Source organism: Halyomorpha halys, unplaced genomic scaffold (assembly GCF_000696795.3).
Source record: "Halyomorpha halys isolate HHAL.00 unplaced genomic scaffold, Hhal_1.1 Scaffold176.1, whole genome shotgun sequence".
Classification (NCBI taxonomy): domain Eukaryota; kingdom Metazoa; phylum Arthropoda; class Insecta; order Hemiptera; family Pentatomidae; genus Halyomorpha; species Halyomorpha halys.
This window is the reverse complement of record NW_027106234.1, coordinates 486,269-510,963: the sequence shown is the minus strand read 5'-3', so window position 1 is coordinate 510,963 and position 24,695 is coordinate 486,269. Positions and strand designations below refer to the sequence as shown.

The window sequence follows — 24,695 nt, the reverse complement described above, 5'->3', positions numbered from 1 at the left end:
AACGTAATAAGAAGTCAGAATGGGCAAAAATCGTTATAGAAATCGTGGATGCGACAAACAATATTAAATATAATAAAAATATTTTTATTTTTCATGAGCATTGTAAGAAAGTATACCTATAATAGAATTTTATAAAATGCTATTAGGTAGCATAATTCACACAAGGAAGGAAATAAAAGGTTTAAGTATATCTGTTATACAAGTAATTTTAATTTACATTACAAGAGACACTGTGTAAAAGTTTTTGAAAATATTATACGATGGAGGGAGCCCCGGACGGGAAACACTTCATTAGATCCCAAAGCAAAGGGGAGAGCCGCCTATTTACTCTTATAACGGTCTCTGCTATTTAAAACTCACGTCAGAATTATATAGTAAAATCGCAAAATTTTGCAAACGGCTTGCTAAAATCGATTTCGGAAGTAAGTAGCAATACATTTTAGATTAAAACCAGAAGTACGTAGTAATAAATATAGAAAACAATACATAATCAAAATAATAATCTAATGCGATGTACATGATACAACTCAAATTCGAGTTGAAAAGCGGCAACTTAATTATTCACTCACATAATAATTCCATAAATAATAATAATAATAATAATGAAGGCCTAACGAACCAGAAGGTTCGATGCCGATACTGCCAAAAACTCTCTCCATATATCCTTCCAGTGATGCCCCCCCCCTCCAAACCAGCTTCCACTAAATCAGTTTTAACGCAATCCTCATATCTACGTTCAGCGTTGTGTAATCTTCTAAATTGTCCCGTTAATTCATCATTTTTTCGGTCCGAATATTTTGCGTAATACTTTATTTTCGAAAACCTTAAGACGCTGTTCATCCCTTAATGTAAGAAGCCACGTCTCACATTCATAAAGAACAGTGGGAAGTTTAATAGTTATGTAAATTTGCGAGCTAAGCAGTTTCGAAATCGAAAAATAACAAGCTTTTCCCGCCTTCAACCGTTTATTTATTTATTATATCTATATCACTGAGATGGCTCGCGTTACTACTGCTTACAATGTATTTTGTTTTATTCGTATTTATTTCAAGACCTAGTTCCTTACTGGAGTTTATTAACGTGGTTGTATTTAGTTATATAGTTTCTTTTTCTTCACCTAATTATACCAAATCATAAGCATGCCCAAGCACCGGTATTTTACCACCCAAAGTTAAACCCTTTTCGGTATTCAACATACTTTTAATGACATATTCTAGTTCTAGATTAAATAAGATAGGTGATAAAGAATCACCTTGTTTTAAACCCGACCATTCTCTAAATAATTATTAACGATTCGTACCTTATTAAACGTTTCGGTCATGCATATCCGTACGAGATTTTTTAACTTCATTGGTATTCCCCATTCAATCAGAATATTATACATCTTCTGGTGGTCAATAGAATCGTAAGCCTTTTGGAATTCCACGAATAGGTAAATCAATTTTAAAATTCCGTTAATATGTTTTCGTGTCTTCATAGCTGCTTTGACAATGGCCAGAATTTTACGACTATTGTCATAACAACCATGAAAATATAAACATTTATTTCCTTTAGTTAATTAACAAATCCTTTCATAGTTCATACTTAAGCATTTTCTTTTATAGTTTGTATTTACTCATTTTTTATCACTACTAACAATCAGAGGTAGTAAATTGTTTAAAATAAATAAAATTTAAGGTACTTAAGCAAATTTTTTTTTAAATTCGGAACTCAAGCCCTCTCACACGGTTTCAACCAGAACAAAACCTTGCTAGCTTACTTAATTGTACATCGATACGACAAGTTCAATCAAAATCTTGAATCCGCTTTTTGGAATATATTTAAAAAGTGTCAAATCACTGAAGTGGCACTTCTGGGAAGTCGATTTTAATGATAAAGTTGCTGTATTCTTAGAAATACATTTTTAATTCGCCTAAAAAAAAATCATAATATTGGTTCCGTACGACTCACCGTTTTTAAGGACGGCTGGCACAGACACATAGATCATTTCGCAAAACTCGGTTATTTGAAATTGGTAAAATTTCTGATCAATAGTACCTAACCTTAAAACGTGTATTTAATTGAAAAGTTGGATTTTTAATTTTTAATGATCGCATTACTTCCATGTTCCTACAGAAAGTAAAATTAAAGATCAGATTAAGTTTACGATTATATCGTTCATTAAAATTTAACCTAGCAAATATCTAAGTTAAAAGAATCAAATTCAACTCAAAATTCAAAGAATCATCTTTTCAAGACCATGGATTTTAACTTTAAAAACAGAAATTTAAAACTGGCAAAGATATAAAAAATGATGAGATTTGTTTAAATTCGAACTTCGAAACCTCGTTGATTGACTGAACATTGATTTTTCTAGACCATATATCTACAAAATCCTTTAAAAATATGATTTTTGTCTTATTAACTCATCATAAATATAAATAATATATTTTTTGAAAAACTTTAAATACTCAATGAATTGTCATTCTTCCGGAAATAAGTGTTCATTATACAAGGAAATCACTAGCGCGAAGATATGATAAAGAAAAAATGCACATAATCAATAGTGACATAATTAAACTAATGACTATCAAAACTAAAATTAATAAAACAATCTTATATCAATATTTTTAAATCCAGCTCACGGGTCGAATAGTATAACCGATAACATACGTATCTTATTTTATATTAACATTAATCTAGTGAGAATTTTTTAATGGAAAATAAATCTTTCATTTCCGCACTTAAAACATGAATCAACAATCCATGTTACAAGGTTGAATGAAACGGAATTGAAAACATCGACGTATCAAGTCAATAAAATCTGAACAACCTCAAATGCATGAATGTAAATGAAAAAAAAAATGAATTAATTAGAATTACATCATAGGAGAGCACTCACACCCAAAAGTGCTTTAGTTGATTGAAAGCCAAATTTTGTTGTTTAATTATTAATGATGCAAAGCTATCCGATTCAAGGAAGTCAAATTCCACAAGGTCAAGTGGGTAGGTTTACTATAAGTGGATTTCACAAAAGATAATTAATATCGAGTAAGCAATGATTAATACTCTATTCATTAATTGAATATCAGAAATGCTAAGGTACTCGAGAAACAACGCAGGGGTCTAAGTTCAATTTAGATTTGTATCTAAATAATAACAGTGAGAATACTAAGGAACGTATAATTTTATATTTTTATTTTGAATAAGCAAAAATTCCGAACTCAGATTCAATCATAGAGAGTACTTCGTTTGATAGATACTGTAGAAACAGATGAGAGCAAAGCGGACATAAAATTACCGGCTGGTGTTCCCCAAGGATCTAATAATGATAGGAACAATCCTCTTCAACATTTCTTTATATTAATAAAAATTCATTGATCAAAAGTAATACAGACAACCTTTCAGTAGAAGATCCGATTTTTTTTTTCACGAATAACTGACACAATATTTATTTAACCATGTTTCTATAGAAAAATCAAAATGTTTTAAATGCATTAGAAAGTGGAAAACCATACTCATCCATGCTGAATTAGATGCCATAATTTTTACAAAATGCACGTCTTATGCATATGCATATTATAAGGAGATATTTTGTGAGTGCTAAGAGTTTGACTCTAAATCAAATTTCATCTTTATATTCAATGTACGTTGAAATGAAAATTTGTATCTAAGGGTTTCAAAAGATGCTAAAAACTAATCTGACTTGATTTTCCCTAAACAAAATGTTTTTGGTCTACTTTCCTAGAACAGTCTTTTGGTTTTTGTAATTTTTTATACACTTTATTCTATACAATAAAAAATCTTTTTTATTATTCCATTTAAAAAAAATATTGACTGTAGTATAATAAACATACGAGGCAAACACAAAAGGCGGCATACAATAAATAAAAAAGTTGGCAGAACCTTATTCTTATAGCCCTGACAAAGCCCTGCAAAGTGGGCTTTTATTGTAAACGTTGGTTTACAATAAATAGTTCTCTTTTACTATCTTGGTACGTTTATTGACCGCATATCTTCCTACAAGATAAATACAAAAATTCGAAAATTACATACAATTTTTTTCTAGGCGCATTGACAAGAAACCCTTGGACACGTGTCAAATATTTTTTGATCTAGCCTCACCAAATAAGTTTCATTGAAATCGGTGATTCCATGTGTGTAGTCTCTTTTTTTTCAATTTTTTTTTAGGGAGCGCGATGGCCACGAGGTAAAGCGCTTGGCTACTAAGTCCAAGGACCCGAGTTCAAATCCGGCTGGAAAGAAAATTTTTTTCTATTACACTGTAGCCGTGAGTCAGCCCAGTGGGTTCTGGAGCCCTGCAGTACACCCAGCCTCTTAAATCGGGTATCCCTAATTGGGTAACTGGCGGTCGAGCGTGATTCTGACCAAACCACCTCCTTGCACAACCGTTGGTCTAGTAACAGTACTTCTTTCCAAGGTACTGAACCCCTAACCCTTCAGGGTTGTATCGGTACAGATTTTAATTTATTTTTTGCAATAAACTTATTAAAAAAAAGAAAAACAAGAAAGGACCTCCAACTCATGGTGGGCCAAGATGGAGAAAAAGTCTACATAATATTATTTCGTAACTTATCCTTACAACTAATGATTATAAGAAATTCAAGTCAGATTTTTAGGATAAAAAAAAAAAAATTAAGCTCATACGTAAAGTATTGAAAAGCGTTAACATTGTTTATTGTATTAAGCCAACCAACTAGTTCCATTTTCATGGAATTTCCTATCTCTAACGATTTGTTAAATAGAGATGACAAACAATGTTAAGTCATACATGATTTATGAACCCATTATCGCTAAAACAAATTAAAATAAAGCTCTCAGATTATAGTACTGATAAAACTAAATATAGCTAAAATTTGAATAATTTTTGTCGAGATTAGGAAAAAATCCCTTAATACACAATGTAAAAAATAGGCTTATAAGACCTCAATGCTAGATTTGCTAATACCCCTCAAAGCTAATTCCTTAGAACTCTATGACACTTATTAATAAGATGAATTAGGCAATTAAACTGATTAATTTAAGCGCCTGTAACTTTTTTTTTCAAATACGTTTTAAACTTGTTGTCCTTCTATTGTTATGGAATAATTAATCTAACTTTCTTCGAGTACCAGCCATACTACGAATACTAAGTGATGAGGATTGATTTTTGGATAATTACATTAGAGTAGAACACCACTTATCCGCCAGGAATTGGACAGGCGGTTTATCCGGAATGTACAAAAGGGAATATATATGTATGTTATTAATTTAATTTATCTATTAGGTAAAAATAAAAATACAAAACAAAAAAAAAATACGATATCTAGTATACAAAGGACAGGATATCGGTAAATAATAAGTTAAATTTATTAGACAAATTTTTATTTAAAAAAAAAACTCTTTCAATAGAAAAATGATTTAGTTTAGGTGTACAAATGATTTTAAAGCTTTTAATAGTAGTAAACAAAGTTTTGGTAGTATTTTGTAAAGTTTTATGGAAGTTGGTATTTTCAATTTTCTTATTTTGTTTACTTTATTGATTAATTTTCCGGAGAGCCGGTTAAGCGGGGTTTAGCTAAATCTTCAGTTACATTATAACATCACAATACTTTTATTATAGCATAAATATGAACATTCATTATTTGAATGTAATTTATCATTACTTCCAAATGGAAAAAAATAATAGATTAATCGATGTCTTGATTTATTTATTGATACATTTTTTCTATTAATTAATTCATATATCTACATACGTTTCTTTGCGATAAACATAAATTATTTAATATAAAATAATTAATAATAATAAGTATCAACTTAAGATTAAATTTATTTTATTTTGTTATTATATTGTTATAAAAACTAACATTTTATAAATATTTACGGAAGTTTTAATTTTTTTTTTTTTTTAATATGCTTTTTATTAAAACATTCTCTTAATAAACTTAACCGAAAATATCTCAATATAAATATATATTTAATTTTTGATCTGAGTTAATTCTGATTTTAATTATACATCATATTATTAACCATTAAACATCCAATTTTATTTACTTTAAATCTTAAAGGCGAACAAATTAATATGTTCTGTTCTTTATGTGTCTTTATAAATAGATTGAACAAGAAAATCATTCTGAAATTGAAGAATTTGTGTCAAAATTATTGAGTTTTATATATGTATAGTGCATATGTGTATAATAGTATATTTATAGTGTATATAAAGTATAATGTGTATATATGTATACATATATACACAAAGACACACACATATAATATTTGTGTACATTATGACAAAGGAAATAAACAAATGATTGACGAACTAACAAAACAAACATATGTTCATTTAATATTCATATGTAAACTACTGGAAAGACAACAAAAAACTAATGAAAACAATACTACAAACCAGGATACCGTGATGTGTCACCAAAGAAAATCTATTTTTCTCGTAAAAAAAAAAAGAAATGTAAAACCTATAGATTTTATCTAATGAAAGAAACCGCCTGCTAAGGAGAGAGCGTATGTATTTTTAAACTTAATTAAGGGTGTAATTTTCCGTTTATTTATTTTTTTTTATTCACTGGTTAAGACTATAGTTATTATGTTTTATCTTAATTTAATTAAAATAAATCAGTTTCTTAATTTCTTACAAGTATATTTTTAAGGATTGTTGCTTTCTTTATAAATAATAATATATTCAAAAATATACTGTCGCATTATATGGTAAATATATGAGCAAACTGTAGCAAATAACCGACACAGAAGAGATGTCAATAATCAACGGAATGCTAAACAAAAATTAAAAACTGTTAAATCTCAATCTGTTGTACAAATATATTTTTATAGGGTTTTCCACTTATAAATATCTCTACTGTAACTGAAGATTTTTTAACTTTTATTACAATTTTCGAAATGAAAGATGAATTTCCTATGAGACAACAATCAATCTTTAGGTAATGTGTCGCTTCATTATGATTATTCATTATGATAATTCATAATTATCGAGATACGGTCAATATTACTTAAAAATTGCTTCAGTTCATCAAAATTCTTATCGTATAGCTATCTTAAAAGCTGCTAGAAATTATAGTTACCGTAAAAGTTTTTAATTTTAAAATTTTCCGTATTTCATGTTGCAGATTTATATTTTTTTATTATAGGAGGATGGGAGTTCCTTATTTGAAGTTCTACTTGAATGAAAATCAATGTTGATACAACTTGGTATAACAGATTTTCTCGAATAGTGGCTCATATCACAAATTTTTTTTTTTGGAATCTGACGTATTCTAAAGATAGTACCATAGACTATGGTTACTTTCATCGCTGAGGTCCTACAGACTTTCCTAAAGCTATTAGAGTCGTTATAAATTAACACCAGTCTACAGTATGGTCTATAGAATACCTTAAACACAAAATAAACAAAAATTATCAAATTTACAACTACTCAAAAAACAAAACAAAAAAAAAAACAGCGTTATAAGTTTATTCATTTCCAAGTTTTCTTGTAAAGGCATATCATTAATTTTTATAATTAAATTTTGAAAATTTTACTATCTATATAAACAATGAAACTTAATGTTGGAGTATAAATATTATTTTTATGTATATTATTATCGTACTCTTTTATTACTAGCCCTAGTGTTGTAATAACGTTTTGCCAAGTCAATATACAAAGTATACACTATGTTAGTTTATAATTATAAATGGATAAATATAATTACTGAATCACCGAATGGCTAACGTTTCTAAGTAGTATGGACATTATTTTTTTTTAAATCTAAAAAAAATATCTAAAATAAAACTCGAAAACAGGTTCATCAAACAATTGTCACCCACAATTGACTAGAAATCTATTTTAAATTCAGTTTATGCCAAGACATTGTTCATATCCAAGAATAGTGTCCGCCAGGAGTTAAACAAACCCCTAAGAGTAGCCAGAAAAACTATTAATTTTATAGATGTTATTTATCAATATTAATAATTGTTAAGAAAACAGAATAAATTAATAACGCATTAAAGAACTCAACAATTTTTAATGCAATAGTGTAAATTTTATATATTTCATACACAGTCTCTGAAATCAACTTCGTTATCAGAACCGATATATCCACTTTTACGCGAAGATTAGAAATTTGATTGATGAAGATTTATTATTAGTATTTATTAAACATAAGAAAATTCAGCTCAATGCCGCTAGATTCATCAAAGCTTAATAATAGTCCAATTATGTTACTATTCTACATAGCAAAAATCTCACGTGTTGAATATCATATCTTACAGGAATAGAAAATAGCTTGAGTAGGTTTCCCAGTATTTACAATGCATACTTAATTGTTAATATGACTACTGAGCAAGTCAATATAAACATATGACGAATTTGTTTATTTAATATATTTATTCAACAAAAATTAACAAAAAAACTTAACTTTAAATAAACTTACTAAACATTAATCCGCTAAATAAATTTAATTGATAATTAATTAAATTATTCCATAAATATATTAAAAATAGTTTTTATAACAATTTTTGTATCCGTAATAAGGAACGCAAATAGATGTCTATGTCTTTAATCAATTGATCAAAAATGTTTAAATATATAAACGTGCATGAAATATATGGAACAAACGTGAAACGTGTTTTTATCGGTCTAAATTGTAAATGGTATAATAAATCTGTGTTTGCTGCATAACATGAATTAAATTCATTTTAAGTAAAAAAGAATTTTAAAAAATTAGGTTTTGAACAGTCAGTTGTTTAAGGTCCTTACCTAGGCTGTAGTAAACAAGAGAGGCTAAACATTTGTTTTCAATATTTTGAGCTCAAAATTTTTCTAAAAATTCTTTGAATATCACTTTGCAATTGTAGCAATAAAATCGATGAACCATCATTTTATTAGATTTTGAAACAATATTTGTAATACTTATAGAAAATAACAGTTCCATAAGGTAAATAAAATTTCACAATGTTAATCTCCAACCAAATAATCATTAAAAGAAAAAGAAAATTTTCTTATAATTTAATAATCAAAGAAAAAAATAAATTATTTTATTAAGTCTGAGGACGGTAAAAGCAGAATCTCCATTAATTGTTTAGGCTCTGATTAGACAGTGATAAATAATAATAGTAAAAGCGGATTAAAAATTTCGACAAGGAACGATAAGAAAAATATTCCTTAGCGGAATATATTATTTATAAAATTGCCAATACAGTATAACCCCGCTTAACCGGTCACTTAAATTAATATTGGAAGTTTTACGTTTTTTTTTTTTTTTTACGTTTATACGCTTAGGATAAACTCCTTAACTCAGGCTTTCTTCCTTAACTGGCGATGTACAAGTCCCAACTAAGACTGGTAAGTGGAGTTCTACTAATAAATTAACATTATTAAATCACAAATCATAATGAAAGATGTTTAAGTGTTTATATTCATTAATTTTAGAAGACAAAATGAGCGTGAAAATTTTGCTGAACTTTTATAAATATTACGGCGTGTATATTGCACGACCTACTAATATAAATCTTGAAAATCATTATAATACATTTCTTTTGGAGGGTGTCATGGTTTGAAAAATATTCTATTTAAAAGTTTGTAGCTGCCTAACGAATATTAATTTTTTTTTTAACCGAACAATAATTTTTAATTTATCTGAGAAACAAAAATTCCGATTTCGATACACGATTATACGTTAGTTAACATGTTACAGGTATTAAAAAAAATATATGTAGTTATTACTGAGCGTACCTGATCAATAATTTATTACGCTCATATGTATATACTTATAATTATTATTATAGTTATTTTAAACTATACTTTTTAAAAATAAAAATATATCGGCCAAAAATACTATAGCACACCATTTTAAAATGATTAAATCAAAATAAACGATTGAAGAGTTTTCGATAATTAAAAAAAAGATTTAACGTTCAAGCATTATCTAATTACATTGCTGTCAGTCGAAGTAAAAGAGAAAATATTAAATGGTTGCATACCGTTTTCGGGCATTTTCTTTATATCCATTTTGCTGCCTGAGTATATCTGCTTTCTGAGATGGACACCAAGAGACTAAGGGGATCTTCGTCAAGATTAAAAAGACAATCACTTGTAATTGGTATATAAAGCTTCTTATCTTGAACCATGAAGTGATAATACGTCTCGAGTAGGGCGCGAATGTTATCAAAACATTCAAATACGGTAAATGACATAAAAAATAGATCAATCAGTGGGTGACTATTATGACAAGCACATCGTTAATATGTGCTGTACAGATATCTGTAGATTAAAATTTTATTTAAAAGTTTGTACTCAACAAGGAGGTTTTGTCCGTTATACTGAGTTGTCTGTAAAGAAGGGGTAAATATAAAAAAAAAAGAGTAAATATAAATAATAGAGTTATGAATTACCTTTACTTATGCTGTAATAGCTTGTAAATACGAAAAAAATAAAAAGTAAAATTTTCATACGTTTTTAAAAAAAAAAAAATTTCATTTACGTAAAAATAATATTTTTAAATACCTCTAGAAAAATGACTTGATTTTTTTTTCTTATACTGGTATGAAGATTTTTTTTGAACAAACGAAAGTACACAGCTTGAGAAGCTTTTTTTTTTTATATTTTACATTTTTTTTTTTTTTTTTTTTTTTTTTTTATAAAAATTTCAAAATTGATAAAAACTAATTTGTAATTAAATAAATACAAACACATACATAAAGGTGTATATTTTATCCCAAAAAAATTGATTCACAAAGTTAGTTCTAGAATCGTGAGTTTGTGCATACACATTTTATGACTTTTGTCTGTGAGGAGTGTAAAATGCGGATGGAGAATAAACTTAGTGGAAATAAATAAACTTCAAGTACATTAAATTTGTACCCCTCTCGTCGGGACCCTAATACAATTGTACGTTACTAGAAGTTTCACTGAATATACGTTCATAAAAATTGGTTCAACTTAAAAAAAAAAATGATTATAAATAAATAATAATAAAAAATATTAATACTCACACCTCGATATTTACACACATCAATTAAAGACACTAATATTGTCGGTGAAATTATATTTAACCAGAAGAAAAACATATAAACACCATTGCAGCAATCCAATATATAACTACTAAGGAATATTCACTTTCAATTTATCGAAGATCGACTTATGCTATCATATCGCAAGAGTTGTAAAATATGCAATAAACGTCGGAAAGAAATCTGAAAGTCGGAGGAACACTACAAATTATTTCACAATGCTATAATGTTTGAATTAATTATATTATTATATTAATAAACAGCAAGTTATAAAGTATATGGTATGATTTTTTTTTTTTAGATTCTACGTATCTTAGAATGTTAAACCTCAAAATTTGAGGTGTTATTTTTTTTTCTTGGTAGACTGCTATTATAATATATATATGTTTTGTTGGTCTTGTAAATATTTGGCCACCCGAACCAACCTTCTTCACGCCTGCCAGTTCTTGGGCTACTGCTTTCCACTATGCAATATGAATCTCTTTCTTATCTTTGTCAATTCTATAGATCCAACTGCTTTTTGGCCTTCCATGAGGCCTTTTTCCGACTACAGAGGCATCCTGATGGATTCCTTCGAGCAGATGTCTCGCCCATCTTAACCTCCTTGCTTTCATATCATGAGATATTGACTGACCAGTCTCTGCAAGCAGTTCACTATAAGTGTCCCAGATCGCTCCTGTAATCGTTCAAACCTCTCTATTCTGCTTTCTAGGGTACCTGTTAGATCCTAGGTCTCGCACCCGTATATCAGAGCTGGCTTTATCATGGCATTGTACACTGTTAGTTTCAGGTTTTTAGAGATTTTTCGGGATTTCAGTATTCTTGACAGAGAGAAGAAGACTCTGTCCGCGCTTGTTATACGCAGGTCTATCTTAGCCTGATAATCATTCATTGATGTTTTTTTTGAGCCGATGTATTTGATACTGCCAATTTTCGGAAACGATTTGCCGTACATGCAGACCATATCGTTAGGGGACTCCTTAAACTTTTTTTATTTATTTATTGAAATTAATAAAAGTCCTTAACTATAAATATGTCTTATTTGCACTCACATTATCACATTAATAGTTCTCATATCAAAAGGTTTTTTTTTTTTTTTTTATAAAAAAATATATATTTTTATAATTTGACCTAAATCTTAAACAATGCTAAACATAATAAAGAAAAAACTTAATATCTCGTTGCTTAATACATATGAAAACAGAAAAAAAGAAATATATATAGATTATATTAGAAGTGTGCAAGTATCATTTCGGCATAGTGTTCAAACTGTGAGTGCATGTTGAATAATTGAAATGTCATATTGTGCATTCGAAGAAGAAATACATTTGTTATAGATTATTCATCAAATAAATATAAAATTCATTCTAAATTTAATAGTTTGAGTTTAAACAATAAAGTAAGCACAAAAAATGAGTGTGTTTAAAAATAAATATACTATACCGTTGGGAGTTTGAAGTCCGACAGCATGGTGGAAATGTTTCATTAATAAATTGTTAATTTCATGCCTCGCCCCGGGCCCAACGAAAGTTTTAAGTGAATTATAACTTTAATGTAAAAATTAAAAAAAAAATTATCCTTTTAGTCGGAAGAACTTAAAACTTAATTCTCTTTATAAAATATTACAGAGTTTCAGATACAAATAGACAAAGGTAACATAAGAAACATGAACCAAGACACCATGAAAATAATCTAGATAAATGACGAACAAACATACCGGCTCTTTAAAATGTGGTAATTCACTTATTATTTGAGTAATTAATTAATAAAAAAACTGTATGTCATACAAAAAGTTTAAAACGGACTTTTATTTATTTTCGTAGAGTCATAAATATTAATTATGCATAGGCTCTAAATGGTCCCAATACGCACTAGTTATAGTATTTATATACTAGTTGTAAAGGTATTAATGAAGCCTGGATGTCACACTGTGTCAAATGCTTTTTCTAAGACTAAAAGTACCATTAGCTTCTTTTCATTAAATGTATTGGTTGGAGAGGTTTTAATTTAATTCAAATTCCCAAAAATAAGATCATTTTGGAATACATTGTAAATTCTTGTAATATTCCTGTTAGATCCAGACTCGTGAAGGCCACTGTAGGCGAGAGAGTTAAGGCATCAACTTAACTGCAGTGGCGTCGGTTCGAGTGGTCGGTTAGAGTGGTAACCTCTAAGTCAATCCCGCGTATATCACTAACGGAAAAAAAATCTATATTTTTGGGTCTATATAATTTTTATAATTTCATAAAATTATATACATATAAATTGAAATACTCACAACAGGAAAATGTGAAAATTTAAATTTTGTCCTTTAATAACATAAGTTAGATAAACCAATCAAAGAACATTATGAATTTTTTAATGTCCGAAATGACATTCCAATGAACAATTAATACATTATCTCAATCTGTTGTACAAATATATTTTTATAGAGTTTTCCACTTATAAATATCTCTACTGTAACTGAAGATTTTTTAACTTTTATTACAATTTTCGAAATGAACGATGAATTTCCTTTGAGACAACAATCAATCTTTAGGTAATGTGTCGCTTCATTATGAATTATCGAGATACGGGCGATATTACATAAAAATTGCTTCAGTTCATCAAAATTCTTATCGTAAAGCTAACTTAGAAGCTGCTAGAAATTATAGTTACCGTAAAAGTTTTTAATTTTAAAATTTTCCGTATTTCATGTTGCAGATTTATATTTTTTTACCCTAGGGAGTTCCTTATTTCCAGTTCTACTTGAATGAAAATCAATGTTGATACAACTTGGTATAACAGATTTTCTCGAATAGTGGCTCATATCACAAATTTTGTTTTTGGAATCGGACGTATTCTAAAGATAGTACCATAGACTATGATTACTTTCATCGCTGAGGTCCTACAGACTTTCCTAAAGCTATTAGAGTCGTTATAAATTAACACCAGTCTTAATAAATAAAACATTATATGTTTTTTTGAAGATCATCAGGTTCAGCATATGATATAAAACTAAAATTTTAACGACGTTTCGACATTTTATTCTTCTCATATCCGGGTAGCGGGGGTGATGCTCTCTACATAAAACTATTATAAAATAAAGAAGAAAACAACCTGAAACAGCTTTGGAATAATATTCCGGAATATAATCAATTGATCATTTACTTTTATTAATTATCTAATAACGCTTAGTGGAACTCATTTCAGAGTGAAATCCTGCAGTTAAGTTCAGGAATAAAAGGGAGAACCCCACGCTTTATTCCAATTTCAAAAGGAATTTTATTTCTGACGATAATTAAAGAATTAATTAATCTAAAATTCTCACAATAAGTTTTTCAACCCCCATGGTTTCTCTGAATTTTTATTTTAATAAAAGTTTGATGATTAATTAATTCTCGCAAAAAGTCAGTGGCCCGAAGGTAACATACAAAGCCAATAAGCAGAGTTATCCTTTCCAGTAGAGGTATAAATACGTTTTCCTGAAATTAATTAAGACAAGCTCGACAGTACTCGGAAAAGTGGGTGTATAAGAGATGTGGATAAAATTAATTATAAAACGCCATATCTCGAAATTAGAATAAAAGAAATGAATTTAAAATAGCTATATTAATTATCTCCAAGAGTCACAGATTCAAATACCCGTTTAAAGTTAATTAATTCAAAGAGAAATAATAAAATATTCCAGGTAAGAAAGGAGTAGGGCCACTCAGGTTCAGAAGCACTTTGTACTCATGAGAACGCAGCGTTCAAAGGATGTACTAAAGCTAACAAAAGATAAGCTAACTTCGGGGAAAAATATAAATGAATAACTACACAGATATATTCAAGGACAAAAAAATAAGTAATTCACAAACCTTCAATGGGACTGACCCTTGATCTACAAGTATAACAGCCCAAGAGGAGAAAATAAATCAGTTATTTCACCCTAATTTTTAATTACTTTAATTAAAACTATTTTAATTTAAATTTAAATAATTACTGGTGAAAATTGACGAGTCTGCCAGGTATGTGTTTCGGGGGAATAAAAAATGGCGGCTGTATTAAAACGTTAAAAGAAAATTAACCTTTCATTCGGAGCTCAATATCATTAAAACTACCAACAACACTAGACAACTTAAGAGAACGTCATTTAAAGAAGAGTAAATTTGCTAAAATATGAGCTCTGCTAGAGTTATTTATGTTAAATAGTTTTCGAGATATAGCTTTTTAAAAAGCAACATTTCATAAAAATGTTGTAAGGGACGTGCTGAAAGATCAGTAGTTAGTGAATTTATTTTGAAAAATTTATATCTCATAAACCATTTGACGTACAGATGTTTATTAGCACTCAAATTAAAGCTAGTTTAATGAGCTATAAAGTAGTTTATCTTCGTAGGAGTAATAGTTTACATGAAATTTGCTAAAATAAATTTATTTATAGTTGTTCGGATTTATGAAAAACTTCATTTCAGAAACCATATAGACATTTGTACGTCACATAGTTACTGAGATATAGATTTCTCAAAATAAATTAACTAACTACTAATCTTTCAGTAGATTTTTAATAAATTTTGCTTTTTAAAAAGCTATATCTCGAGAACTATAGGACGTAAATAGCTCTTTTAGGGCTAATATTTCAGAAAATTTACTCTTCTTTAAATAATGTTCTCTAAAATTTTCTAGTATTGTTGGTAGTTTTTAAAATATAGAGCTCCGAATGAAAAATTAATGTTTTTTTAAGGTTTTGAAACAGCCGCCATTTTTTATTCCCCCTACCTATAGTTGGCAGACTCAACTAGTAAGTATACCTAGTTTTCATTAAATTAATAAAAAATTGGGGTGAGATAACTGCCTTTTATTATTCCCGGCTCTTGTACTATTTGTAGCACCGTCTAGCATAGCTTTTAGTGTTATCTTTACTAAGTGTAAGTGTAGCAGCAACTGATCTCTTCTGAGAAAATTATTCAAAATAGAATAAATGTGCTAAAATATTATCCTTAATAGAGCTATTTACGTTCAATAGTCCCCGAGATATAGCTTCTTAAAAAGCAACATAAAAATGTACTAAATTAGTAGTTAGTGAATCTATTTTGTGAAAATCTCAGGAATTATGTTACGTACAGATGTCTATTAGAACTCAAATCAAAGCTAGTTTAATATACTATAAAGTAGTTTATTATGTTTATCTTCGTAGGAGTAGTAGTTTTCATGATGGATTGTAGGAAAAAACTTCTATCTCAGTTCCTCAATGGAAAATTCCTAGTTAAATTTAGTAATTAATTGAATCGGTGAGACAAAATGCTGTGAACAATAAACACAATGATAATAGTTGTGTAACATCTACGAGCACTCTACATAATTTAATACATTCCCCTTCAATGCTCCTTTCTTGATGAGTCTGCCAAGTATGTGTAGAGGGAATAAAAAATGGCGGCTGTTTTAGAACGTTAAAAAAATATTAATTTTTCAATCGGAGCTCTATATCTTTAAAACAAACAACACTAGAAAATCTAAGAGAATATTATTTAAAGTAGAGTTAATTAGCTAAAATATTATCCTTAATAGAGCTATTTACGTTCAATAATCTCCCAGTGCTAAGACATCTGTATGTCAATTGCTTCATGAAATATAGATGTCACAAAGTAGATTCACTAACTGCAAATCTATTTGTACATTTTTATGAAGTGTTGCTTTTTAAACAGCTATATCTGGGAGACTATTGAACGTAAATAGCTCTATTAAGAATAATATTTTAGCTAATACTTTGATAGATTTAAAGTAATTTATGCAATGTTGTTTTTCTCCTTTTTATTTTCAAATCTTGTTCCTTGAATTTGTAATATTTGTTTTGTTATTGTAAATGTTTAATCTTTACAAAGATGAAAAATATCAAGGCCTAATATATAAAAAAAGTAAATATTTTTAATTAACATAAAAATGCTGTTGCGACATAAAAAAAAAAACAACTTAATTTTACAGTATTATAATTTCTATTATTTCTATGTACATGTTTAAGCTTCCTAGAAACATTCGTGATGTTTTTTAATAATTTCAAAACCGATCTTATTCTACATATTTTAAAATAATACCTACATTTTTGTAAATATTTTTCTTATGAATATTAATAACCATAAGAATATTAGTCCATATTTTCCTTTGCACTTTGGATTTTATTTTTTGTTTTCCAAAAGAAATTTTTTATAAATAACAAATAAAAAATCAATTCGTGGATAAAAATTACAACATAGATAGTTCATATATATTTTCCTAAAAGCCTAAAATAAATGTATAATTGTATAAAAGTTAATTATTTAAATATAATCCTGAACTCCAGTAATTTTTTGTTTGTTTAATGTTTCATTATGATTTCTTTCAACTTACAATCAATTTAAGTTCTAACAATGATTTTCCCTTCTCAGCTGTAATTTATATTTCGTAAATAATAATCATCAATAAGTGACAGGATTTCATTTGGTATACCTAAAATAAAGTCTATTGCAAAGAACAGCGTTTAAATACGGATGTTCATAGATGAAGAAATAAAAACAATGTAATTAAATGTATTTATTTATTTTGTAAAACCTTTTAACAAATAAAAAAAGTATATTGCATTTGTGTATTTTCAGTTTTTTAAATTATTCATATTAAATATTACTAAGCTTCAATTTTGTATCAGATAAAAATTCCATCCCTACCCATAAAGCGTATAATAAAAACGAATTCGTTATCCCTAATTTCTTAATTGTAGCAATACGCGCTAAAATGATAATTTGTAGACGAAGGCAGGAATTGTGCATAGAATTTGAGACTAAAGGTTTTTACCTTTTCACTTTTTCGGTTTAATTCTTATTTACGTTATTTTAAGCATCCAACAAGTCACGTTTTACATTAGATGATTATCCTTATAAGAAAATAGAACAGAAGAAAAACATATTATGTAATTCGGAAAAATATTCATAGTTAAAAAACTGTTTTAACTGTGATACTTTTACGATTTTATGCAATTTTAAAAAAAATATATATTAAAGACATTTTTCAAATGTAAAAATTGTCCGTATTTCCGTCTAAATTTTTAAAGATTTTATCACAAAAAAATTAACAACTACTATACTGCCAAAAAAACTCATAGTATTCCTTTAATTATTGTAAACAAAAAAAATTTTAAACCATCTTAATTAATTTTAGACACAAATATATTTTTGATCGATTTCACCAGGTCTTATAAAAGACAATGCTTTTAGAAAATTATTTACTTTTGGAAAATTCGAAGAACTGTACAATGCATTAAAAGACTTTTGTAAACTTTAAACGGGCTTAATTTTTCATGTAAGACATTTTTAAATTATTAATAACAAAAGATTTAGCGAACCTGATGGTTCGATGTAGATACTACCAATCGTTGGTAGTATCACACATCCACATAATGCCGCCAAAAATTCTAAATAAATTATCCAAAAATAAATTATTCAAATCTACCATATTAACCTTGATGCACTCACACGCTCGTTCTAGCCCTCTGACGTTTACCCGACGTTTCAGTGTTTATTAATATTTTCAGAATCCGTACGTTACTAAACCCTTCAACCTTATAACGCCCATTAAATTATTAAACAGGACGTAAACAAATAAATAAAATATATCGATGTTGGAAAGGCTTTTGATATCAATTCAGCAATGTTTCGCAGACGAATTTCCGAAGTGAATTTTTTTTTTTTACGTTTAAACATATTATGTGATCCGATTTGATCCTATAATATAAGAATAAAACTACAAAATATATTATACAAGGGTAAACGCAAGTCAAGAAACAGAACGACGATTTTGACATTATGTATGTAACATACATTGAAAATCATATATCTTTAGAAAATATTAGGAAGTAGCATATCTCAGAAACTATTACACTAGTTACTGAGATATGCAACTTCCTAATATCCATTAGGACTTAATTTGAAGCTATGTACTTACAATATAAAGTAGCTATTTCTCAAATGACATCAATAGAACATTGAAATCAAACATTAACCCCATATACCGATTACTCTGCAGTTTCAACATACTCAAACCTGAAGCATATCTAACATATAGTTATTATTATTGGGGCGACAGTCCGTAGAGGTCTAAGGCCTCGCGCGATGTGCTAAGGAAATACATTGCGCGTTTCTTGACGTGGTTTTCATAGGGTGGTTCCGTCATTTCTAGGCCTATTTTTTTGAGTGCCACCCATTGGATAACGGGCCTCACAAATGCCCGGGGAGAGGCTGTGAGTGAGCCCGGGGACTCGAACTCGCAACCTTTGGGTTGGCAGACAGGCGCGTTACTACGCTGCTACCGTCACCCCCATATCTAACATATAGGGTAAATTAAAAAAATAAATAAAATTCATCAGCAAACTAAGAGTAAGAAACCCGGAGCACATCAAACCACACCTCGGAAGCAAAACCATCACTTTCAAGGCAAACGAACTCCGTCCATTCTGCAAAAGTTATTTCAATAATGGTTTGTACCACATCCTCCTACATTGTCCAACCTTTAAAGAAAATAGACAAAATATCTTAAAGACACCCATATCCGTACCTTGCGACCTACAAAACATCGAAAATATATTGACCATTGATAGTAAAACTAAATTGAACAGACTCTATATTTATATTGTAACAATATGTAATAAGTTCGATTTTGTAAGTGGCATATAGATTGTAGTATGTAAATAGTTTTCGAAGCTAATTAATATCTGTACTTAGATTACGCTTTCGTTTATTTAAAATAATTCTCATTATTTTAAGTTTAATATAATAGAGTAATGAATATTATGTTAATAGTTTTGTATTATCCAGTTTGTTTTATTTTTTGTTTATTGTTTTGTAATGAAGTACTTGTTTTATCTTTGGTTTACAAACCCCAGATTTTCTTTTATAATTGTATCTTGTGTATTGAATTTGTACAAGTCTTTGTCTTTCACAAAAAAATATACATATAAAGTAGTTGATATCATCATCTCCGTAAGATTTGCAATCTCCATGATATTCGCCAATATAAATTCATGAAATGTTGATTTCTTGTTGTTTGACAAAAAATATTGTTGTTTAAAATACTATTCGAAAAATATTGAAATATCTAGCATACCACTTACCAAGGTAAAGTGGTTTTTTCTTTACGTTCATAAACCCAAAACGATTTAATTTAATCGCAGACATAAGAATAACATTACTACCAGATATACTCGTATAGCACAAGGATAAATGCGAGACAAGAAACTTAACAACGCCGGAGAACTCTGGTAGGAGTCCAAGATAGGAGAAGGCATCCCGCCTTGGCAGTTGTTACTGAATTCCAAACGGGATACCTATTTGCAGTAGAGGAGTGGTCGCTACAGATCAATGCATAGTTTTAGAAACGATTTCTTCATGCAGTCTAGCCAAACATAAATAAAACCTTTATTATTCACAATTAGAGGGAGAGCGAGAGAGAGAGGGGAATGCTTCATTTATAGGCCATAATGCCCTAAAATACCGAATAGCAACAAACAGAAGAAACTTGTCATTGAAGCAGTGGCGTTGCTAATGATCCATGGGGGGACAATCCCCCTTTCATCCTCGCAGATACCTACCTACATAACAGAAACAAGTTTAAAAAGAATATTTGCTCCTTACTTTGTCACAAATCATGTCATCCATCATGACCTCAATGTCTCATATGTTACCGATTTGGCCAAAACCAGATACCATTCCTTCCATGGAAAACTTCCCAACCACCCCAATCCATTTGTTTCTAATCTAGCTTCTCCTTCATTACCTAATAATCCTCCTAGGCGTCTGAAAAGAAGATGGCGTCGGGATCTTCAACTCTAGAAATGCTATTGGAGTTCTATCAATGGGTAGATTCTCCACACGTTTGTATTATGTCACTATCTCATCTACAGCAAATTTACTTATTGTATATATGTTATACAGTTGTAAATAACAATAAATAAATGATAAAAAAAAGAAAAAAAGAAAAGAACATTTAATTTTAATGAATGTTACTACTTCTTATTATTAGTAGTGGATGCTCCTTGGTTTGCAAGAAACAGACAATTGCATCGGGAATTGCAAATAGACACAATAGAGGACTACATCAAAAAAAGGTTTATGAAGTTCCAATCCCAGTTGCCGACAGTTAAAGGAGCAGTGACCTACAACTTGGGAAACCCAACCAAAACCCGAAGACTGAAGCCCAGGCTGCTGCAGGACATCGCGTTATAAGTTCTATAATTGTGACTTTAAAATTTTATTTTATCTTAACTTCTTTTTTTTTTTTTTTTTGAATTCACTTAATTTTTTTTTTCTATTAGTCAGTTATTTATTTTGTTAAATCCAAAAATGTCATTGTTTTTGTTATTAACTTTACTTTTATCTTTTATTAAGAATTATTATTTTAATCTATTTATTTTGTATATATTTTTTAATTTATAACATTGTACATAGTTAGAGCTGTCTTTTTTATGATACCTACGATAAGTGTAAGTCTTTTGTATGAGATGCCCCATTATCAACTGTTAAAAAAAATGTACCTCTTACATTGACCAGTCCTGGTAGGCCTTATCTGGTATTAAATAAATAAATAATTATTATTAGTATATTAGTGCATCTGAGAGGTTACACTTGTAAGATACAAGTTGCAAAACTACAGCAAATTCTAGCATGCACAAGCTTATGGATGGGCTATTTGGATTGCCTGGTACAAGTCGGTCTGAGTCTTTGGGCGTACCGTCGGATGTTTGTTTAGGGCACAAATAAAGGTGCGTTTGGACAAGCACTTGTACTACACTCGTTTGTGTTCAGTTGTTTTAGAACTGGCAACAGATAAACATACTTGCCCACCGTGTTTTAATTAATTAAAAAAATCTTTTGGAATCAATAATTAACTCTAATTTAAGATTGCATATTTTAAATTATATTAATTGGGTATAAAAAAACATTGTTTTAAACCTTGTCGACTATCTTTAGAGTTTTATTTTTTTATTTAACATAGAAGGAATATAAATTTATTACGTCACTATACGAAATAAACAAGTATCTGAGAGAAATTCAAGAACGAAAGTTAAATTCATAGGTTATCTAGTACCATTTAGTATCAAGTAACATATTGTACAGATATTTACGATTAATTTCGTTTCGCCTACCTTTATTTTTTCCATTATATGTACATCGAAGGTAATAGGCGAAATAAACCGACGTTTACCATGTTTGTCGCTCAGGAACTCACAAGCATGTGATTACCAATATTTGTTACTTAGATTGTTCGCCGAGAATATGTCAGTATTTTGGACTAACGGGAAGTGGCAAATATATGGATGTGGTTTAAGTTTTTAAAATGTATTTATTTCTTTTTACTTCCTAGTATTTCATTTTTGAAAAAAATCAGGCAGGCGCTAGAGGGACTAGTAGTACAAGAGCCCAAGTTGAGAAAAAAGTCACTTATTTCACCCCAATTTTTGATTAGTTTAATGAAAACGTATAATTACTAGTCAAAATTGATGAGTCTGCCAAGTATACGAAGGGGGAATAAAAACTGACGGCTGTTTCAAAACGTTAAAAATAATTAATTTTTCATTCGGACCTCTATATCATTAAAATTATCAACAACAACAGAAAATGTAAGAGAACATCATTTAAAGTAGAGTAATTTGCTTAACTGTAAGCCCTAATAGAGCTATTTATATTCAATAGTTATCGAGATATAGCTTTTTAAAAAGCAATATTTCACAAAAATGTTGTACTGGAAGATCAGTAGTTAGGGAATTTATTTTGAAAAATCTATATCTAAAAAACATTTGACGTAAAGATGTCCATTAGCACTCAAATTAAAGCTAGTTTAATGGGCTATGAAGTAGTTTAATACGTGTATCGTCGTAGGAGTAGTAGTTTTCATGATATTTGCTAAGATAAATTGATTTTTAGTTGTTCAGAGAAATTTTAATTTGCTAAATTTATATTCATATGTGAATATCATAAAAACTACTATCCCTAGGAAGATAAGTGTCATAAACTACTTTACAGTAAGTTAAATTTCCTTTATTTTGAGTGTTGGTAGACATATGTGCGTCTTATGGATCTAGAGATATAATTTTTAAAAAATCAAAAATTTTATATGAACAACTAGAAATTAACAGTTTGTGAATTTATTTTGTATCATTTTATGTTTATGATATAAATATCATAAAAACTACTACTCCTACAAAGATAAATGTTATGAACAATTTTATAGTAAATTTAACTAGCTTTAATTTGAGTGCTGACAGACATCTGTAAGTCCTATGGTTTCTGAAATAAAGTTTTTCAAAACTCAAACTTATTGTCAAAACAACTATAAATCAATTTATTTTAGAAAATATGAAAACCACTATTCCTACGAAGGTAAGAGTCATAAAGTACTTTATAGTACGTTAAACTAGCTTTAATTTGAGTGCTAATAGATATCCATACGTCACATACTTCCTGAGATATAGATTTCTCAAAATAAATTAACTAACTAATAATCTTTCAGTAGATTTTTAAGAAATGTTGCTTTTTAAAAAGCTATATCTCGAGAACTACTGGACGTAAATAGCTCTATTAGGGCTCATCTTTCAGAAAATTTACTATCCTTTAAATAATGTTCATTTACATATTCTAGTGTTGTCGGTAGTTTTTAAGATATAGAGCTCCGAATGAAAAATGAATGTTTTTTGAACAGCTGCCATTTTTTATTCCACCTACCTAAACTTGGCAGACTCATCAGTTTTGACTAGTAATTATACATAGTTTCCATTAAAGTAATCAAAAATTGGGGTGAAATAACTGCCTTTTTTTCTTCCCGGCTCTTGTACTATAGGAGGCAGGGATGGTCTGTGTATTATGTAATACAGAATTGTATATATAATATCCCAATAAATTACAAAACTCGCAAGTACTTTTCGACATCTGTCCAGCAGAAAGGTGAATTTTGATAGCAATACTCTATGGATTTTCAGCATTATCGAACCATATAGAGCACAGCAGTTTCGAAATTTTTAATTTATTTAATTTTTTTTTTTATTGTACCTTTATTGAAATTTACAACTGTACATAACAAAAAATTGATACAGGCAAGTAGAGAAACTACTCATTGGTAGCACTCTAATTTATTTAATTAAAAATTAAATTGTGTTGAGGAAGCGGCCAATCGAAGGATAATAAATAAATTATTGGAGAAGTTTGTCGGGGGGTGCGGTCAGCAAAGAACAACATAAATAAACAAAACCATATTTATTTATGTTATGCCGACGTTTCGACCTAAGTTTCAGGTCTTCATCAGGGGTTGTGGCGTAGAAGGTATGCTTGCAACTGATTGCAGTTATCTTTATTATCTTGCAGTATTAAGATAATAAATAAATTCTGGAGTTTGTGAACTGTTTTCCGAGTAATAAAAAAAAAAAAAGCTTAAAACTACGAAAATTTATCCTAGACCTAAAAATCAGACTCAATGTTATGTAACTATCAGAGATACAATAATACAAAAGACGAATACCTTCTTTATACATCTTTATCATTATTATCTATATCTTTATCAATTTGATAGGCCTACCAATCCTGAAGACTGTCAATGTACATTAAATATAGAAAATAATTTTAAAAATGAGGAAAAAATTTATCATAACGTAAAAATCTGACTCTATCTAAGGTATGGTCACTGGAGATACGAAGAATAAAATTGTAGATCTCGTACAGCAA

General features: G+C 28.9%; 1 protein-coding gene and 1 long non-coding RNA gene across 7 annotated transcripts in view; one reads left to right on the top strand and one right to left on the bottom strand.

The window, feature by feature from the left end:
• The window catches only part of LOC136795095 (uncharacterized), a 219,299-nt gene that overhangs the window by 9,485 nt on the left and 185,119 nt on the right, over window positions 1-24,695 (top strand). The window lies entirely within an intron of this gene.
• Window positions 1-24,695, bottom strand: part of LOC106679083 (major facilitator superfamily domain-containing protein 12) — a 214,742-nt gene that overhangs the window by 35,528 nt on the left and 154,519 nt on the right. The window contains exon 1 of one of the 5 annotated variants that reach the window (XM_014418035.2): window positions 9,970-10,075. The exons of the other annotated variants lie outside the window; for them this stretch is intronic. Within the exon in view, the coding sequence (XP_014273521.1) occupies window positions 9,970-9,997 (28 nt within the window). The 5' untranslated portion in view covers window positions 9,998-10,075. Of the gene's footprint in view, window positions 1-9,969; window positions 10,076-24,695 lie in introns of those variants that run through there. 5 annotated transcript variants of the gene reach the window in all.